Source organism: Papilio xuthus, unplaced genomic scaffold (genome assembly GCF_000836235.2).
Source record: "Papilio xuthus unplaced genomic scaffold, Pxut_1.1 DF826933.1, whole genome shotgun sequence".
Taxonomy (NCBI): Eukaryota; Metazoa; Arthropoda; class Insecta; order Lepidoptera; family Papilionidae; genus Papilio; species Papilio xuthus.
The window spans coordinates 1,242,057-1,260,183 of NW_013531716.1; the positions used below are offsets into that span (position 1 = coordinate 1,242,057).

At 33.3% G+C, this 18,127-nt stretch overlaps 1 protein-coding gene across 1 annotated transcript in view; it reads right to left on the minus strand.

The window, feature by feature from the left end:
- Sb (serine proteinase stubble) overlaps nt 1-16,407 on the minus strand; it is an 86,300-nt gene extending 69,893 nt beyond the window's left edge. The window contains exons 1-2 of the mRNA XM_013318120.1: nt 16,292-16,407; nt 1,938-2,018 (exon numbers count right to left, since the gene is read on the minus strand). Coding sequence (XP_013173574.1) covers nt 1,938-1,959 — 22 coding nt within the window. The 5' untranslated portion in view covers nt 1,960-2,018; nt 16,292-16,407. The remainder of the gene's footprint in view (nt 1-1,937; nt 2,019-16,291) is intronic.
- Nucleotides 16,408-18,127: the final 1,720 nt, after the last annotated feature.

Below are 18,127 nucleotides of genomic sequence, written 5' to 3' on the forward strand. Positions count from 1 at the left end.
TCTCCAGATCAACTGTATGGATCTCTCTGAAAGGCATAGATGTAGAACATAGTCTGGAAGAACACTACTACTAATTACGTTTTTTTAACTCCATGCGGACGAAGTCACGGGCGATAGCTACTATATTCATCCCAAAAAATAAGTTTTAATTCTTTTTATATTTTAATGTAATAGAGAGATAACAAAATTAAATAAAAAAAAATACCAAAAAATTTTAGTGTTCCAATGCTGTCGAAGAAGTTTTTTTTTTACCTATTAAAAAAAGCAATATGTAAAAGAGAAAAAAGCACATGCAAGTACAAAGTATGGGAAAGAAAACATATCTAGTTCTGATTCAAATTTAGTGAACTTGATAATATTTTATAAGCTTACAAAATTTCTCTTGTCAAGTAATAAAAATTACTTTCACTTACACTAAAGTGTTTGACCTGGAAGCACAGAAATGTCGGTTTTTTGATCGAAGAGTGAAGTGACAATTTGTAGTTATCACAACATAGCCGTAGGCTACACAGGTTTTTTATTACTACATAATTATATTATTAATTTAAACGTTGTTTTGACATAAATATTAACTGTATTAACCCAAAAAATATCATTAAACACTCTTTAATTAAAGTGTTTTAACCTTTTGATCGCCGCTGATTTATCAACCACAACGTGGTCATTTTTAACCATAAATATGTATAACAAGACACTGCTTTTGTTATGAGTACTTCTTTATTTATTAAACAAGTTCTCATTTCGTAACATATTTTAATCCGCGCTTAAGGTGTAAAGGGTATGTTTAAAATTTTATTTTATTTTAAACGCTAAGTTTTTTTTTATTAATTTACATTTGCATAAATTTACCTTAAATATCAATAAACTTAAATTATATTTAAAGATTTTGATGTAAATTATGGCTAGGTTAAGGTTAAAAAAACGGTTCAGATTATAAGAGCAGTGTGTCTGACGTAGAGAGCACAGTAGTGCTAAAATGTGTAAAATATGTAGTCATTTTACTAAATATTAGGTATTAGGCGTTTCTTTTTTTTTCGAGTTATAATATCTTAACTACTTTTTAGATCTGATTTAAATACTTTCACAGATTTCATTTACGATACGACATGTTGAATCCATAAATGGCAACCTGCGTGAGTCGTCGCATATAATGATAGGTTTCCACTGCGTGTGAATCTGTAGACGGCGAATTAATACTAACAGTCACAAGCCACGCATCAATTTAACTGGTTTAATAGTTCGTCCATAGCTGACAGAGTTCGCAGAAGCACATGCCATGGAAAACTACCTTTAGGAGCTTTTGCACAGACTATAAATAACAGTAGAGACAAACCAGTCAGCTTATAGATTAAATATTATTTACATCGAATGTAATTCCGTAGTATCTATAGCTCAATTTATTATATTCAAGTTATAAATTAGTAGATCTAAGATAAAAGTTGTAATTATAAAGGTTATAAATAGTAGGATGTTGATACCAGTTTGTAGATACAATTCTTCGCACTTTTTATTACTTATGAATTATTTTTCAACTCTTTAACAATAAATAAAATAGCGCGTGACTTCGATCCTATTTGATGTTTAGATGTGATGTAGCCGAATGATGGTATGCAGAGCAAATGCGATAGTTTTAGACATTAGTAGTCAAAATCATTAAGCGAGAACAGCGCGCTTTCGTTACCAAATCAAGTGTCATATTGATTAGTGAGGGGATATAAACGTTGATGCACCGGCACAGTGTCGGATTTTGTTCCTTAAGTTAGTTGATTAAGTTAATATCTATACGCTCTAATCTTGAAGGTTCCGTCGTATTTTTACGCAAAAAGTGATGCTGGCAATTTGTTTTAAATTTTACCGTACGCTTAAGTAACGATGAATTTATAAAGTAACAAATAATTAGAAGTATGTAGGGTTGTAAGTGTGTGTGGGGGTAGTACCTGGTGCGCGGGCGGCATGCATGTGTGGAGCGCGGGCGCGCGCGGCGCATCACCGCACTTGCAGCGCACCTCCAACGCAACCTGAAACAAAATACATCGTTAAAACATAACCAAAAATATTAAACAGTGGTATGAAAGATAAGAACTCTAATATCTAACCGAACGCCGGATTGAACAGACAGACCATAAACTTTTGAATTAATTCATTGGTCATCATCATGTCCCCACATATACGTTCCCTCTGTGGGGCTCGGAACTTATTCTAAGTTATGCTCAACTAGGCTCTAGTCAACCATGCTGGAGGTCTGCTTGTTGTTTTGTTAATTGAGACGCACATACTGTTATAGTCTATATACGCACATACTATATTCTACAGGTCCTTGGTTCGAATGAGCGTCGTTTGCTCAGTGGTCAAGCACTTGACTTGCAATCTGCAGGTCCTTGATTCGAATCCCGCCATATACCAATGTGTTTTTCGATTTTTGATTTACATATGTACATTTATCCGACGTTCTTACGGTGAAGGAAAACATCGTGATGCAACCTGCACATATCTGAGAAGAAATTCAAAGTTATTTGTGAAGTCAACCAACCCGCACTGGGCCAGTGTGGTTGACTAGGGCCTAGTCATCCCTAACTTAGGATAGGCTCCGAGCCCCTCTGTGGGGACGTATAGTGAGCTGATGATGATACTATTATAGTAAGATAAACAATACCGTAGCTAGTACTAATGTAACAAAGGAATAGACATAATTTTAATTCAAAATGAGAGCAAACGGTATAATTATGCGAATTAACGTAAGTTTCGCTGATGTCTCACTTCAATTTACTGCTAATTTTCGTCCATTTACTCACGAATACCTTTGGCGACCGCAATACCGTCGGCTAACAGTACGTGACGCGACTAAACGACTCGCAGCCGCCTCAACAGATTTACTAGCCTCTACAGAATATTTATATGACTAAGAGGAATCTCGCACGCGTGAAAACATAGTTTCTATGGTTCATTGAAAAGCTTTTTATATAATTGACTCCGTTTCTTGTTAGATAGTAGCCGATTCTCAGACCTACTAAATATCCATTAAAATTTTCATAAAAATTGGTCAAGCCGTTTCAGAAGGGTATGGTAATTGTGGCACAATAGTTTTTTTTCATATAAGAAGTAGTAGAAAATCGCCAACGTGCAAACATTTTGTAAAATCGTGGTATAGCATCGAATAAGTGATCCATTCGTGTACCAAATGCTACAGACTTTAATACTGTTTAGATTTATTACATAGATGATATTATGTAAACAAATGTAGTTAGGTAAATAAAAGGACTTTGACGGAATCGAGACTGTCATAAATTAGGAATTACTACGCTAGAAGTCAGTTTCATGTTTGTATTTCTTCGCCGATATTTTTAGACATTATTAGTTAGAATCCTTTAGACCGAATGGCGAGCTTTCGTTACCAAGTCAAGTGTCAGATTAATTAGTGAGGGGACATAAACTTTGACATTTTAATAAGGCTAGTGTTGCGCCGATACACCGGCACAGTGTCGGATTTTACTTCTGACAATATACAGGTACGAACGACTCAATATTATTATTTGAATGTATGGTTCTAACATTACTATTGTTGTTACAATATTAAGATTAATTTAGACTTTATCCCTGAAACTTAGTTATGAGTACTTACCTAATATTGCTTAGGTAAATTTTCATATTACTTTCATTATTCTAGAAATTACCTAATTAAAAACTTTAAAGTCCCAACGACGTGCTTTAATAAAATGAAAATGGCGTTTATTAAAGCTTAGCTCAAATATATTTTACAACGTAATAAAAGTCAACTTTGCATATCACTGAGTACAGCCGAGGGCAATATTTAAAAGAAATTGTATAATTTGAACGAGCATTTATACAACTACGCTACTTTATTTGACTTTGTTAACTTAATTACTTAAAAGTACACGTAAAAAACAAGACATTCGCTACTTTTGACCTTTACGAGTTGTAAAAGATAAAACGTAAAACATTTTACTTTTATCTTACTAATGTTATAAATGCGAATGTTTGGATGGATAGTTATTTGGTTGAAGGTATATCCAGAATGGCTCACTGTTCTCGCTGAAATTTGGCATAGATGTAGAACATAATCATGAAGAACACATAGGCTTCTAATTATTTTTTTGTGTATTATTAAAATACATTTTAAATAAAATTATATCAAGACTAAATGAATTCCAGCTTGATAACTACACGCGTTCCTCAGAAAAACAGACAGACAGACAGACGAACAACAAAGTGATCCTATAAGGTTTCATTTTTTTTCTTTTGAGGTACAGAACCCTATAAATAGTAAAACTAGTAGAAAGTTGAGACTGATGACCTTTAGTGATTTAGTAAAAGAGGTGGCAGAAATGGTGGGAACCCTTAATTCCAGTTACACGAGCTGGTTCAGTAATTATTTCCATTTACAGCTTAGCCATTTAGAAAACACCGCCGGCCACAGGCAGCGAACAAACTTATTGGATTAGTTTTTCATTTAATTATAATTAAATGTAATTACGAATAATAGAATAGTTAAAATACTTACTCGAGACTTTCAACCAAACAAGGATTTCTTACAAGAAAACTGGCTGTCGCCCGCGACTCCGTCCGCGCGGGATTAAATATAGATGTTGGCCGATTCTCAGACCTAATCAATATGCTCACAAAATTTCATGAATATCGGTCAAGCCGTTTCAGAGGAGTACGGGAACGAAAATTGTGACACGAGTATTTTCCATATTCACGTAAACATGTTCTAATTTATCTGAAGCCCATAAGTCATATAGTGAGAGTGGAAACTCACATAACCCGTATTAGCATGAGGATTTGACCTGTGAATGTAATCCAGTTTGAAGACCGTAAAGCGAAACTATCCAGTTAATATGACGGTGAATTCATTCCATTTTAATTTTTACTAACAATATAAATGCATAAGTTTTGATAGTGTTAGGAAGAAAATCCGAAGAATGCCAGTGTATTAATCCAACACTAGCCGTACTAAAATGTCGACGTTTATGTCCCCTCACTATTCATTTTGACACTGGACTTTGTAACAAAAGCACGTCATTCGCGCAAAGGGATTATAACTAATAATGTCTAAAAATAGATATATTTATACATAAACTAGTTGTCGCCCACAACTTCATCCGTACGGAATTAAAAAATAGATAGTAGCCGATTCTTAGAAGTACTGAATAACATAAAATTTCATAAAAATCGGTCAAACTGTTTCGAAGGAGTTCTTAACTAACATCGTGATTCGAAAATTTTATATCTAAGATGTTTCCACTCCAGAAAGATTGAATGATGAAATGATGATTGAAAATAATATTCTGATGTGGAATATAATTTAGAACAAATAAAGGTTAAAGTCTCGAATAACGTATATACTAAAAAGTTCACACACGATCTAAAACTCAGCAGTTTTCTGATTCGTAAAATTATCACACGCTTATATTCTTTCATAAGACAATTCACTAAACAGCTTCATTATAATGTCCATTTACGGTACGCAAATTGCACAAAATTTTGCACATCTGACACACTGCTGTCAACTTTCTAACACTTTTGTAAAACGCATAATTGTTATTTAAATGTCATAACAAAGATCGACAACATACGAGTAAAGTATTTTAATATGTATACTTTATTCTTTAGTGTTTATTCTTGTAATATTTAGTAATTGATGTTGGGTCATCACCATCATCGACAGGCTTTATCTGCCCACTGCTGCGTATAGGCTTTTCCCAATGATATTGGGTACGTTGCATTTGAATAGAAACATAACATCTAATTATTCCATTCCCTTTATAAATAAAGTTATCCTATAAGGGTTTCGCTTTTCTATAGGATTACGGAACCCAAAAAATCAATAAAACACGAGTAAATTCAAATTACTATATTCATACATTATTGTTCCACATCCTATATAACAGTGTGTCTCAAATATAATTGTCAGAGTGGTCAAGCGCAGAAGCAGTTACCTTAAATGTGGACCGCATTTCGCAATTCGTCGACGATCATTCCACAGACTGACAGACTCGCCAATTTACAATTCTGCATTCTACAGTCTTTGACTTTAAAGAGACAGGACCTGACAAACGCGGGGTCCACTGTCAGATGAATTTACACGTGAGTTTTTGAAACAGTGTATGTTTATAAAGATTACACTAGACTAGATTACACATATGTGATTGAAGGTAAAGCGAAATGTGGTACAATTTATTTAGTAGATTACTATTTGCCTAGTCCGCTTCTTTATGGTCAAAGGTATCAGTATAAAAGCGGACTTATTGATATTCAATATGGTTAAAGCTTTAGCGGTTTCAGTATAATGTAAAAGCGATTCGTGTGAGTGATTTTTTTTGGTATTTTACGGTTTTGCGGTCAACACTTTTTCCACTGCGGTTATTGTACGGTAATAATTTTTTATTCAACTATTGCTTGGCTTAAAACGGCGAAAGTATTATAAACTGTTTATACTTCGCTCCCATTATGTGCGACCTCAAAATATGATTGTTATAAGTTATCTTCGTATGAAATTATTAAGTAACAAAAACAATTAATTAACTTTCTAAATATCATGAAAGTATAGTAATTTGTAAAATAGCACTATTTCTATGTGCAATGTGTTAAAGAAGACTATAATAATTTAAACTAGTAATCAAATTAATCAAAATAATGCGTCGGTGGTTCAGAGGTCAAGCAGTTGACTTGCAATCTGCAGGTCCTGGGTTCGAATCCCGCCATGTACCAATGTGTTTTTCGATTTCTGATTTACAAATGTACATTTATCCGACGATCTTACAGTGAAGGAAAACATCGTGATGCAACCTGCACAAATCTGAGAAGAAATTCAAAGATATGTGTGAAGACAACCAACCCGCACTTGGCCAGCGTGGTTGACTATGGCCTAATCACCTTTAACTTAGGGTAGGCTCCGAGCCCCTCAGTGGGGACCTCAGTGGGAGCGAGCTGATGATGATGAAAATATTAGTACATTTTATGCGTTCGTATAGATATTGGTTTAGAAGACTTCATTTAGTTTAATGAAGACTGAACGTCAATCAATAAAATGTCAGACCAGGATGTCATTCATGCGGGTAATGACGGGAACAAATCAATCGTAAATGAAAGCGAAAGGAAAATCTAAAAGTTTTTTTTTTATATATATAAACTTATAGTCGTAATTATTTATTAAATGCGAAAGTTTAATCTGATAAAAATTGACAACTGTCAGAATACGTATTTTTATTTAAATAAAAAAAACCAGCCATTGATTAATATTAAACATTAAAGTTATATTTCGTTAATTAATTTAAATAAAAATATAAATTAAGAATTTGCAAAATACAAAATTCACACTCGGAACAATAAAAAGCGGACCAAAGGAAGTAAAAAAAATGTACCGTTATATTCCATAACGGTCTAACACATGCAATTATGATCTTTAAGTATTAGGTAATTAGTGTTTTATTAGGATGCATAAAAGTAAATTTATAACTGCGATATTTAAAGGCGCGGGAAAGTGTTGTAATTGTTTGATTACAAAGGTCCATAACCTAAGTATCTTATACGGGATCAGAGCACGAGTGTTCAGTTCCACTTCTTTGTTTTATAATCTTACGTAACAATTAAAAATTAAACAATTTCATAGTTTTTAGAGTTCCGTACCTCATAGGAAAAAAACGGAACCCTTATAGAATCACTTTGTTGTCCGTCCGTCTGTCTGTCAAGACCCTTTTTCTCAAAAACGCGTGAAGGTATCAAGCTGAAATATATATCAAATGTTCAGGTCTGCGGTCGCTAGGTGCTGTAAAAAAATTAAACTTCTAACCCAACCCAATCAAAAGATACAAAGGCTTATGTCGTAAATTTACGCTTTTTTTATTAAACATACAGGAATTCTTAGAATAGTCACTAAGGGAGCCGCTAATGATAGATTTAGTAAAATCAATACTATGGTAGTTATTATATGCTATACATTCCAGTAATAGACATGCGTTGCAATTCTTAATAATATGCTCATAACGAGTTTTTGACATTCAATTAATGGCCGCTTCACATTATTCCAGTACCATAGGACAGTAAGGCTGGCCTGACATAGACTTTGTATTCACTAACTGGAGCCAGTTAGTATTTGTTAAGAATTAAAATCATTTAAATATTCGAACCTTTTATATTTTAAGTTTGAATCTTATGTCAAAATGTTTTTCCTTAGAGAGAATGTAAATAAATCGTAGTGTAATTGGATACCATGGACGATACAAGTCTACTTATTTAACCTTCGATTATTCCTCGACCATTCATTTCTTTACAGTGCCAGTAAAATCGAAGTTTACATTATGCCAGTTGTATGCCAGTGCTAATTTTCAGTGCATCCTACTGTACTGGCATAATGTAAATCAGACATTAGTTTAATAATGAAAGCGTTTAGACATTATGTTACTTCATTATACTGTTTTTAAAATTAGCTTTAAGATTTAAAATAACCATTTATTATCCTGACTATACTGTAAGCGATTAAATTACTTAATATTAAGTGGAGAAACCTATAAGATCATGTTGTGGGTGGGCAGAGTATCGTTATCGGCCACTGGCCACACGGTGACGCCCAACGATTACGTCTCAACGGGTATTGCATGATAACTCAACATCCAAGTTTATCAACTTCTTACTAGCTTTGTAATAAAACTTATGATACAGCCGTCGCCTACACTCCGTCCGCGCGGATTTAAAAAAAAAACTTAATCAGTAGCCTATGTGTTCTATATTTATGCCAAAATTTCAGCGAGTACCATGCAGCTATTTTGGAGAAACTCTAACAAACATCGATACATATATAATATTAGTAAGATATAGAAATAGGTGTGTACACGGCGTATACATAATTTAAAAAGTAAGGGATGTGAAATGCAAAATGTGAAATCAGCAATTCGCATCTGTCCAATCCTGTTAAATAATTGCTTAAAAGAGAAATAATTGCCATAAACCTAGCACAAATTCCGCAATAAATCCAGTTCGCTTTCGCGGCAATTCTAGCAGGTTTTATCCTAAACAGAACAGAAGTTAAACTGTAATAATATTATTCTTATCGTTTTTGTAACGTGCCAAATACTTTAAACATTATTTTTAAATGTAAATTGGAATTAATATTTTGCAAATAATAAAAAAGCGTCGGTGGCTCAGGGGTTAAGCACTTGACTTGCAATCTGCAGGTCCTGGGTTCCAATGTGTGTTTCGATTTCCGATTTACATATGTACATTTATCCGACGTTCTTACGGTAAGGGAAAACATCGTGATGCAACCTGCACACATCTGAGAAGAAATTCAAAGATATGTTTGAAGTCAACGAAACCCGCACTTGGCCAAGCGTGGTTGACTATGGCCTAGTCACCCTTAGCCTACGGTAGGCTCCGAGCACCTCGGTGGGGACGTATAGTGAGCTGATGATGCTAAATAATAAAATAATTTTAAATATTGGATTTTATTTACGACCAACATTATAACATGTTTAATCCAAGTCATAATTAACATAGCTTTGCGTATTTCTCAGTTCGTGCCAGCAATTCTGAGCAAGTTGCAATGTTATTATAAATAAAATAAAACTAGAATCCTATACAGAATGCAATAAAGTAACATTGAATAAATTTATTAGTTAATACTTATGACATGCGAGGAATCCATTTGGTATAATAAAAAGAAAAAAACTGCATATAGCTATCTTTGCCTTCTTTTCAAGTTCAGTAACCGTGCTGTTGTAAGCCACATACCGATTGTGTAATCCGTCTATTCGTAATTTACCTAGACACAGTTAAAATGACACTTTGTCACAGTGCAATTGAAGAAGTGTCACGTCACCTATCTGCACCTATCGTGAATGATGAATCTTTACAAAATATATATATACTCGCTGTCGCCGCGAACTCCGTCAGTTCGGAATTAAAAAAAAATCCTAATTAGTAGCCTATATGTTCTTCCAGACTATGTTCTATATGTATTCCGAATGTCATCAAGATCTGTTAAGTTATTCTGGAGATACCTTCAAAAAAACATCCATCCATCCATCTTACACCATGTTACTTGGTGCGTTCGATATGCAATTTGTTAGCTATTTACAATTTTTCTAGGCATTTTAAAATGGCGGAATTCACAATCTACCGGTGACATTTACAGGGTGTATCTTATCTCAATAAAGATTTACAGCGAACGGTGACATATCTCTACACATTTACATTTAATACGCCATTCAAGTATAAATGGTGTTCGATAAACATGTTATAGACCAGAATATTTGTTCTGATTCCATTTATCTTGTACATGGCGTAATGCATAGTAGCTATGATTTACGTAACAATATGTTTTCACAGAATGAGAAATATAGTCTGGGAGCTGAGAATTCAAACAATAAACCATAAATATATTCAAGTATTACATAGGTCTATATTCTGTGATTTTTTATAGATTACTAGCGGTCGCCCGCAACTACGTCCATGCGGAATGTCTATGCTGCCTATGTGTTCTTCCATGCTAATATCTGTATATATGCCAAATTTTATCGAGATCCGTTCAATCGTTTTGGAGATACCTTCAAACAAACATTCGCATTTATGATATTAGTAAGACGTAAGATAGATTATAGTGAAAGGTAAAAGATAAAGGAAGCTACAACTCGATGACGTGCCAGGATCACAACAAATGAATATTTGTTAAATAAATAAATTAAAATAAATAAAAGAGTTTACGCTTAATTATCACACCCTTTATAGTAGACAGAAAATGCATATTTAATCGTCATTCTTATTTTTTTTATGTTTTTTTTAATTGCGACTTTAATAGCATTTTATCTAACCAATGTTAATATTTATTATTCCAAGTACTACACATTATTATAGCGGGATGTCAAGCGGACCAGAATATCTTTCTAGGTCAGAGGTGGTAAGTACAATTATGCTGGAGACGTGATGATTGCCCGACAATTATTTTGCTGACCACTAGTAGCTTTATAAAACCAGCATTTTCCGTGTCCAATGATTATGTAAAGTCCATTTTTCCAACATCCGTATTATACAGAGTGACACCAAAAAATACGATTTCTATACATAAAATGTTCCTAATTTTAAAAGATTCATAACATTTTTGAACAATTAACTTAATGAATTACTTAGTGTCGCCCGCGACTAAAAAACTTAATAAGTAGCCTATGTGTTCTTCCAGGCTATGTTCTACATATATGCCAAATTTCATCGAAATCCAAGCAGCCATTCTGGAGATCCAAACATTCGCATTTATAATATTAGTAAGATTCGTCATCAGCTCACTATACGTCCCCACCGAGGGTTTTCGGAGCCTATGTTAGGGGTGACTAGGCCATAGTCAACCACGCTGGCCAAGTGCGGCTTAGTTGACTTCAAACATATCTTTGAATTTCTTCTCAGATATGTGCAAGTTGCATTACGATGTTTTCCTACACCGTAAGAACGTCGGATAAATGTACATATTTAAATCTGAAATCGAAAAACACATTGGTACATGGCGGGATTCGAAACCAGGACCTGCACATTGCAAGTCGCTTAGTAAGATTATTTAAGAATAATTTTGCAATTAAGCATATTTCTAGACACGGATTATGCAAAATTGTTTACTAGTAGCATAGTTATTACAAACCATATAACTTATAATATTTTAATGCAAAAGCAAGTTGTTGAACAACTATCGTAGTATTAAAGAATTTATTAATTATACGAACAGGAGGTGAAGCCGCGGACACAAACGAGTCTTAAATATATCTCGCGTATAATATTTATCGAAAGTAAAATACGTCTAACAGCATAATGACATGGCTATAAATTAGGGATGTTTTATGAGGAGTTCCCGATAAATACAGTCGGCTTGGGAATTTTTATAAATGAATTTGGAATGATTTATTCGAGTCGATATCATTTGGTAGCAATTTGTAAGCTTAGAACCCTTTTCCCAAGCTTAGTTTAAGCTCTATTTTGATGATTTATTTTGGGACATTGGCAACATGTATTAAATTCCTTACCGTCGGTTTCTAAGACCGCAAACTTTATCAAAACATATTGTCATCCTTGTTACCTTTGACAAAACAGAGATAACAATATTTTTAAAAGGAGATTTTGCTCTAAGAAACCTATGGTTAGCAACATTAAACTAAACAAAAAAAGTATTGTTTTAATTCGAGATTCCGATAAATAGTACAGATTAAGTGGCGTATTCCGACTGTTACGATTAATTCACCACACGTCTTGTCAGATTAAGTACGCGCTCCAACGTTCAATTTATAACTAATAAAAGCGCAGTAAAATCTTTTAAAGGTATCACTGCTAATGCTTTGAAATGATGCTCAAGCCAACAAATTGTCAGCTCGATTTAATTATAACATTGATGTTCTTTCGTCTGGACTATCACGTTGTTGTAACTCGAATACAATGCTGTACCAACTATTCAAGTATTTTGGTTGTTGAAATCTCTGAACTATATACTCTGTGCAGTGTTTCTTTCCTTTAGTCATTGACTAGTATGAATATTATAAAGTTGAGTAATTTAGAATTTAGATTGGAATTGAAAATCTGTGCATATATTGATATAGCTACAAAAGTTATTAAAGGACTAGTGGTTGCCCGCGACTCCGTCTGCGCGGAATTAAAAAAATCATAATTAGTATATGTGTTCTATATGTGAGATCCGTTCAGCCGTGCTGGAGATACCTTCAAACAAACATCCATCCATGTAAACATTTATAATGTTAGTAAGAAGTCAGATTGCCGGAATTTTAGTGACAATTTCTTTTTTTTTTAATTGTTTCAGTATCTTCTTGAAAAAAACAATTCCATTCTACTATTATAACATATTTAACATATTTAACATATTTCTAAATTAAAAAAATTGTATTTTAAATCTTATCAACCAGGTTATCTGAGATTCCAAATTTAAAATGCAGAGTAATTTAAAATAGAATGTCTTAAAGACGTTAGCATCGCGTGATGAGAGACAATAAGATTATTAGCCGAACGTAAGTAACAGAATCTGACAACGGCTTACGGAATTGGGTCAATCTTACACATTTTTGATATACGTACATGCGAAATTTTTCAATACTAAACCGACAGACAGAGATATGAGTTAGAAATTAAATGAATCATTTAATTACAATATATCAGTGTTTTACTGTCTAAATAGTGTATCAAAAGATATTAATAACTCTGGGTTTTTCACAGATAATTTGGAGGGTGATAAAATAGAAAATTATTACAACCCAACGGTAAAATTCTACAGCGTTCACAAATTGTTTTTATCCAAGTGTTTTGACAGATTAAATCTACGATTTCCTTCAATACACAAATACGAGACATTATAAAGTAAAAAGTTGAATTTATTATACATCCTTATTTCTATAATTACATATAGTAAATCTATGATATAAAATAAAACATTAAAAAAACGAATAATTCACTAAAATATGTTATTAAAAGGAGTCCCTTTAGGCAAGGTCCCGAAGATACTGGCAGCGTTCCCCCTTTGGACAGCTAAACTAATTCTTTGACCGATGTAGCTGCCAGCTCTTCGGCCCCCTGTGATGTCGATTAATTTTTTGGAAATGTCCATAAAAAAGTCAAAACAAATAAATAAATACACAAATATATTTGGTAAATTACAAAGATAAAATTCATATAAGTGAAATAGATAAACCATAATAATTTCAACTTTTACTTTTCTGAAAGCGATTTCACAAGAAAACCATAAAATGTCTTAGACTAGTTGCCATGTTATGGTAATGGACATTCTTTAAATTGGTTCCCATCGAGTGGGCAAGTAGTGCTCATGTTACTAATGCTCGCAAACAAGCGTAGTGTGGACACGATGTTTATTGCTGTATAATACAATTCAAACTTTATGCTAGCTCGACATTTACAAGACACCAAGAACAAAACCCGCGCAATAATAACAATCAAAGTGATAATAGGAACAGAAACCCGATCATGTAATCGTGGGTTCACATCCTACCCTTCAAATATTGTCGTGAATAAACTCCTAGTATAGGGAGTCTTTTTTAAAAAGACATAAGAAAAAGACATATAAATAATGTCTATTAGTAAATTTCAAATAATGTACTAATTTCAAATTTTGTTACAACAAATAGGTATTTGCGGTTCGTAAATGTATGCTGGACATCCCTGCTTCCAGCCGCAGTAGGCCCACTATCTCCGAGCGATCATAAAATTTGAATCTTGTAATACCGAGCTTCGATACTTTACGACGATACGTAATCGATATCTCGCAGCTTCCGGGCTTTTACCAGCTCGTTTCGTATTATGATCGATTTCAAATATCGATATATTTTATGATTGAAAATACAAACCTTATGATGACAGTAATTTTAAATAGATAATAAAGATTTTACGACACTTATGGACATGAGCATATTTTATCTTAAAAGGCACTATTTTATGCGTAAGTATGTTAAAAAAAGCTTAGATATCGTAGTCTATCGAATGTAGTCCACGCATTTCCACACTTATTTGTGTATAACGGTAACAAAAATCCACAATCGTCTTAACAGATGTGTGATGTGCATTTAGTCGACAAACCTAGATAATTTTACCAAAATTACATCGCAAACAATTTCGTAAAATGTCTGCTCGAAACACGCGATAGTGTTAGAAGGAAATTATTAAGACGTATATTAAATCTACGGAGGCTAAAAACGGCTGTAAACGGACCGCTTCAAACAGTAGATACAAGCAGCTTTAAGTGTCCGGCGTTGACTTACATTTAAAAAAAGATTGTAAACTGTGTTTCGTGTATTGACGACGTTAAACTGCAGCCAGTCTGACTGTAGTTGTCGGTGGCGATTGCTTGCAGTCCGTGTATAGCAGCAGTATTTCTCTGCAATGTATTACAGGTCGCCGCTACACATTCTAACTCTCACTGGCCGCACCACTAACACACTCGAGCACGCGCGGATACCATCTCCAGCGCTAGAGCTACCATGCGTTTCGCTTTTACAGGACATTCCTTAATGCAATTTTATTTTAGCATAACATCTGTCAAGTAGCCTCTGATATGTTGATTCAAATACTTTCTTTTATAATTTCTAGATGTAAATTTATAATTGTTTAAATATTGTATAAATGTTAAATAATAGATAGATAAAAATATGAGTCATCGGCGCAGATTCATTTTTCTAGTTTCCTTTTTTTACCCTTCTCTTATCTGCTGAGTAATTAAATTGATGAAATTGATTAAATTGCAAAAATAATGCATTCAAAATTTAAATCTTTCATAATTAAAACGTGTCAAAATTGCTGTTTGGAACTCGTAATTATATTCTACAAAATTACATATTTTCTTTATAATGAACGTTACCTGTCAAATTATTATTAATGAAAATTGACTAGCTAATGGTAATTTGCGTTTCATCGTGAAGCTAATAATAAATTAATTAAAATTCATAATTATATTTACTTTCATTTGTTTACCGATGTAGATGAAAATAATAAGCGTGGAATAAATGAATCGTTATTATAATACTTGAATTTTTATATTCATAAATTACTGACTTAATTGTTACTAAAAAGTATTTAATATTGTTAATCCTGGGAAACACGTAAATTTTGGTGTCAATAGCATTGGCCAGTGGATTCGTTGCATTTTGCATGAGCATTAGATATCGCTGGAATATTGTTGTGTAGCTCTATTATTCTGCATTCATCATGGACTTGATTTAACTCTTACACTGTAATTTAAAATTAAGGATATTGTTACCAAATATCCTAAGAAATTTTACAATTCAAAAATATCATTTAAAAAAAAGTGATTAAAAATCGTTAATATTTGTAACAACAATCTGATAGTTTGAAATTCTTGTGGTCAATTGTACTATAAAGCTAGTACTAAACTGTATCTAGTCTGTATCATGCATGTAGCAAGGGTTATCATCGGTTAAACCAACACTATCAAGTTGCGGTTGCCGTCAAAGCGGTTTGCGGCACCTTGCGGCCACCGGCTGTTCACCGCTTCAATGATTTTGTACATTTTTTGCACGATGACGATTTCTAAATAATTTAAATACGCTCACGTTACAAATGAACATCTGTAATTAATACACATCTATACGTTTCTGTGTTTGCTTTCGCGTGTCCAGATACGCGTTACGCCCACTAAGAATTAATGCATACAAATAATTTTCATCTGCCGACAAAACATGCAAAAATTACACTAATATATATTTATTTTTTAACAATAAAGAAGTTTTAAAATAACACAAAATATTCTTGATCTGAGATGACTTACGTTTTCAATGACACCGTAACGTAATCCGTTTAGAGCACAAAACCATGTCACTGTCACAATTCGTAAGTTTCGAGCGCGGTTTAACGTACTTAAGAGGCGCGTGCGTGCGTCTCCGATGCGCAAGCGCGACTGACCGCTGTGATCCACCGGGATGGTTCGCAAGCATTGTGCAAGTAAAATCTCTTTCTGTTAAACGTAAAAGTGGTCAACATTCTAAACGTGATTCACCCCGTTTTCCGCACAGTCAGCTGAAAGTTTTTCATTAAATTTTGTGCTACTTATTTATGTTACATTTTACAGATTCTTTATATAAACCTACATGCATAATCAAGACTTACTTCCTATTTTGTGCCGCACGTTTTTCTAGATTATCTACGTCCTATCTTATAAATATTATAAAAACTAAAGTTTTGATGGTTGTAAGGTATCTCAGTGAAATTTGGCATAGATGTAGAACAAAGTCTGGAAAAACACATAAGCTACTAATTAGGTTTTTTTTTAATTCGGCTCAGAGGTAGTCGCCGGTGCAGCCAGTTTTTTATAAAAAATAGGCAACTTATTTTCAATAATAGTAATATGTGGATATGGCAATGTGGAACGGTCTGTCCTCGGCGGTATTTCCAAACCTTAGGATCCTTCAAGAAGCGAGCCTATCACCACCTCAAAGGCCGGCAACGCATCTGAGGTTCCTCTGGTATTGCTGATGTCCATGGGCGTCGTTGAACACCTTGGTGTTCCCGCTGCTCGTTTGCCCCCTTCTGTTATAAAAAAAATTATAAACAAAAGTTAAGCAATTTTGAATTAATGTAAATATACTTTCACTAATGGTCAGTTATTGTGGATCATTGAATCGTATAAGCTTGTTTTCATCTGATTGCACAGGAAATATTAAATTTGACGTTTAAACTTTCATACATTTTCAATTTCTGTTCGCATCGATGATTTTTAATTGGCAGATGAATATGATTGCGGTTTTATTTGATGTGATTATTTATATTACAATATAAAGTTGAATTATATACAACAAATGTATAGCACCGAGTCTTATTATGATAAAAGAAAGTTTGGTAGTGATTCTATCTAACATTCAACACTGATTAAAAAATTAATTAAACAATTTTACAAAATATATAACGGTGTTATATATACTTCATTTTATATAATTCTTGGTATTGTTAATATATTTAAATTTTTTTCGAACATAACGTACACAAAAAAAGTTTATATATTAAATGTCATACTAAAGACTTCAACGCGATTATGACGTCACTGAATGTCAGATTTTTTAAATATAACTCTGACTTCGTTTGTACAAATCATTGCCAAAGTACTAGACCACGTAAGCGACGGGCCGCGTCCGCGAAATCATACTAGTACCACTCATCCTGATGAAGGGCCCCCGATGGGCTCGAAACTAGTCGGTGCCGCCACCGGACGTATATACGTGAGTGTTTAGCCGTTTTATATCTGTTTAGTATAATGTCTCAAGAAAGTTTGAATAATTTAAGACCACGTTTAATTCACGTAAATTTAAAAAGTAAACTTGTTATTCATAATATAACATTAATACATGGTATTTGAAAATTTGATAAAATACTATCGAAATTAATATGAAAATCTATATAGTAAGTTTTATTCAAAGATTTAATAACTGAACTACATACGAGTTTCCTTAATAGCAAATGGAAGTCGATAATTATTAGCAATAACTTCATGTCAAATGCTCCTAACGGATGTTTTACTCATGTTTATAGCATAATTAACTTAAGTAGAATAACTTTATATTATAAATATGTTAAACCATTAAAATCAATATTTATTTTACTTAATTTTAAC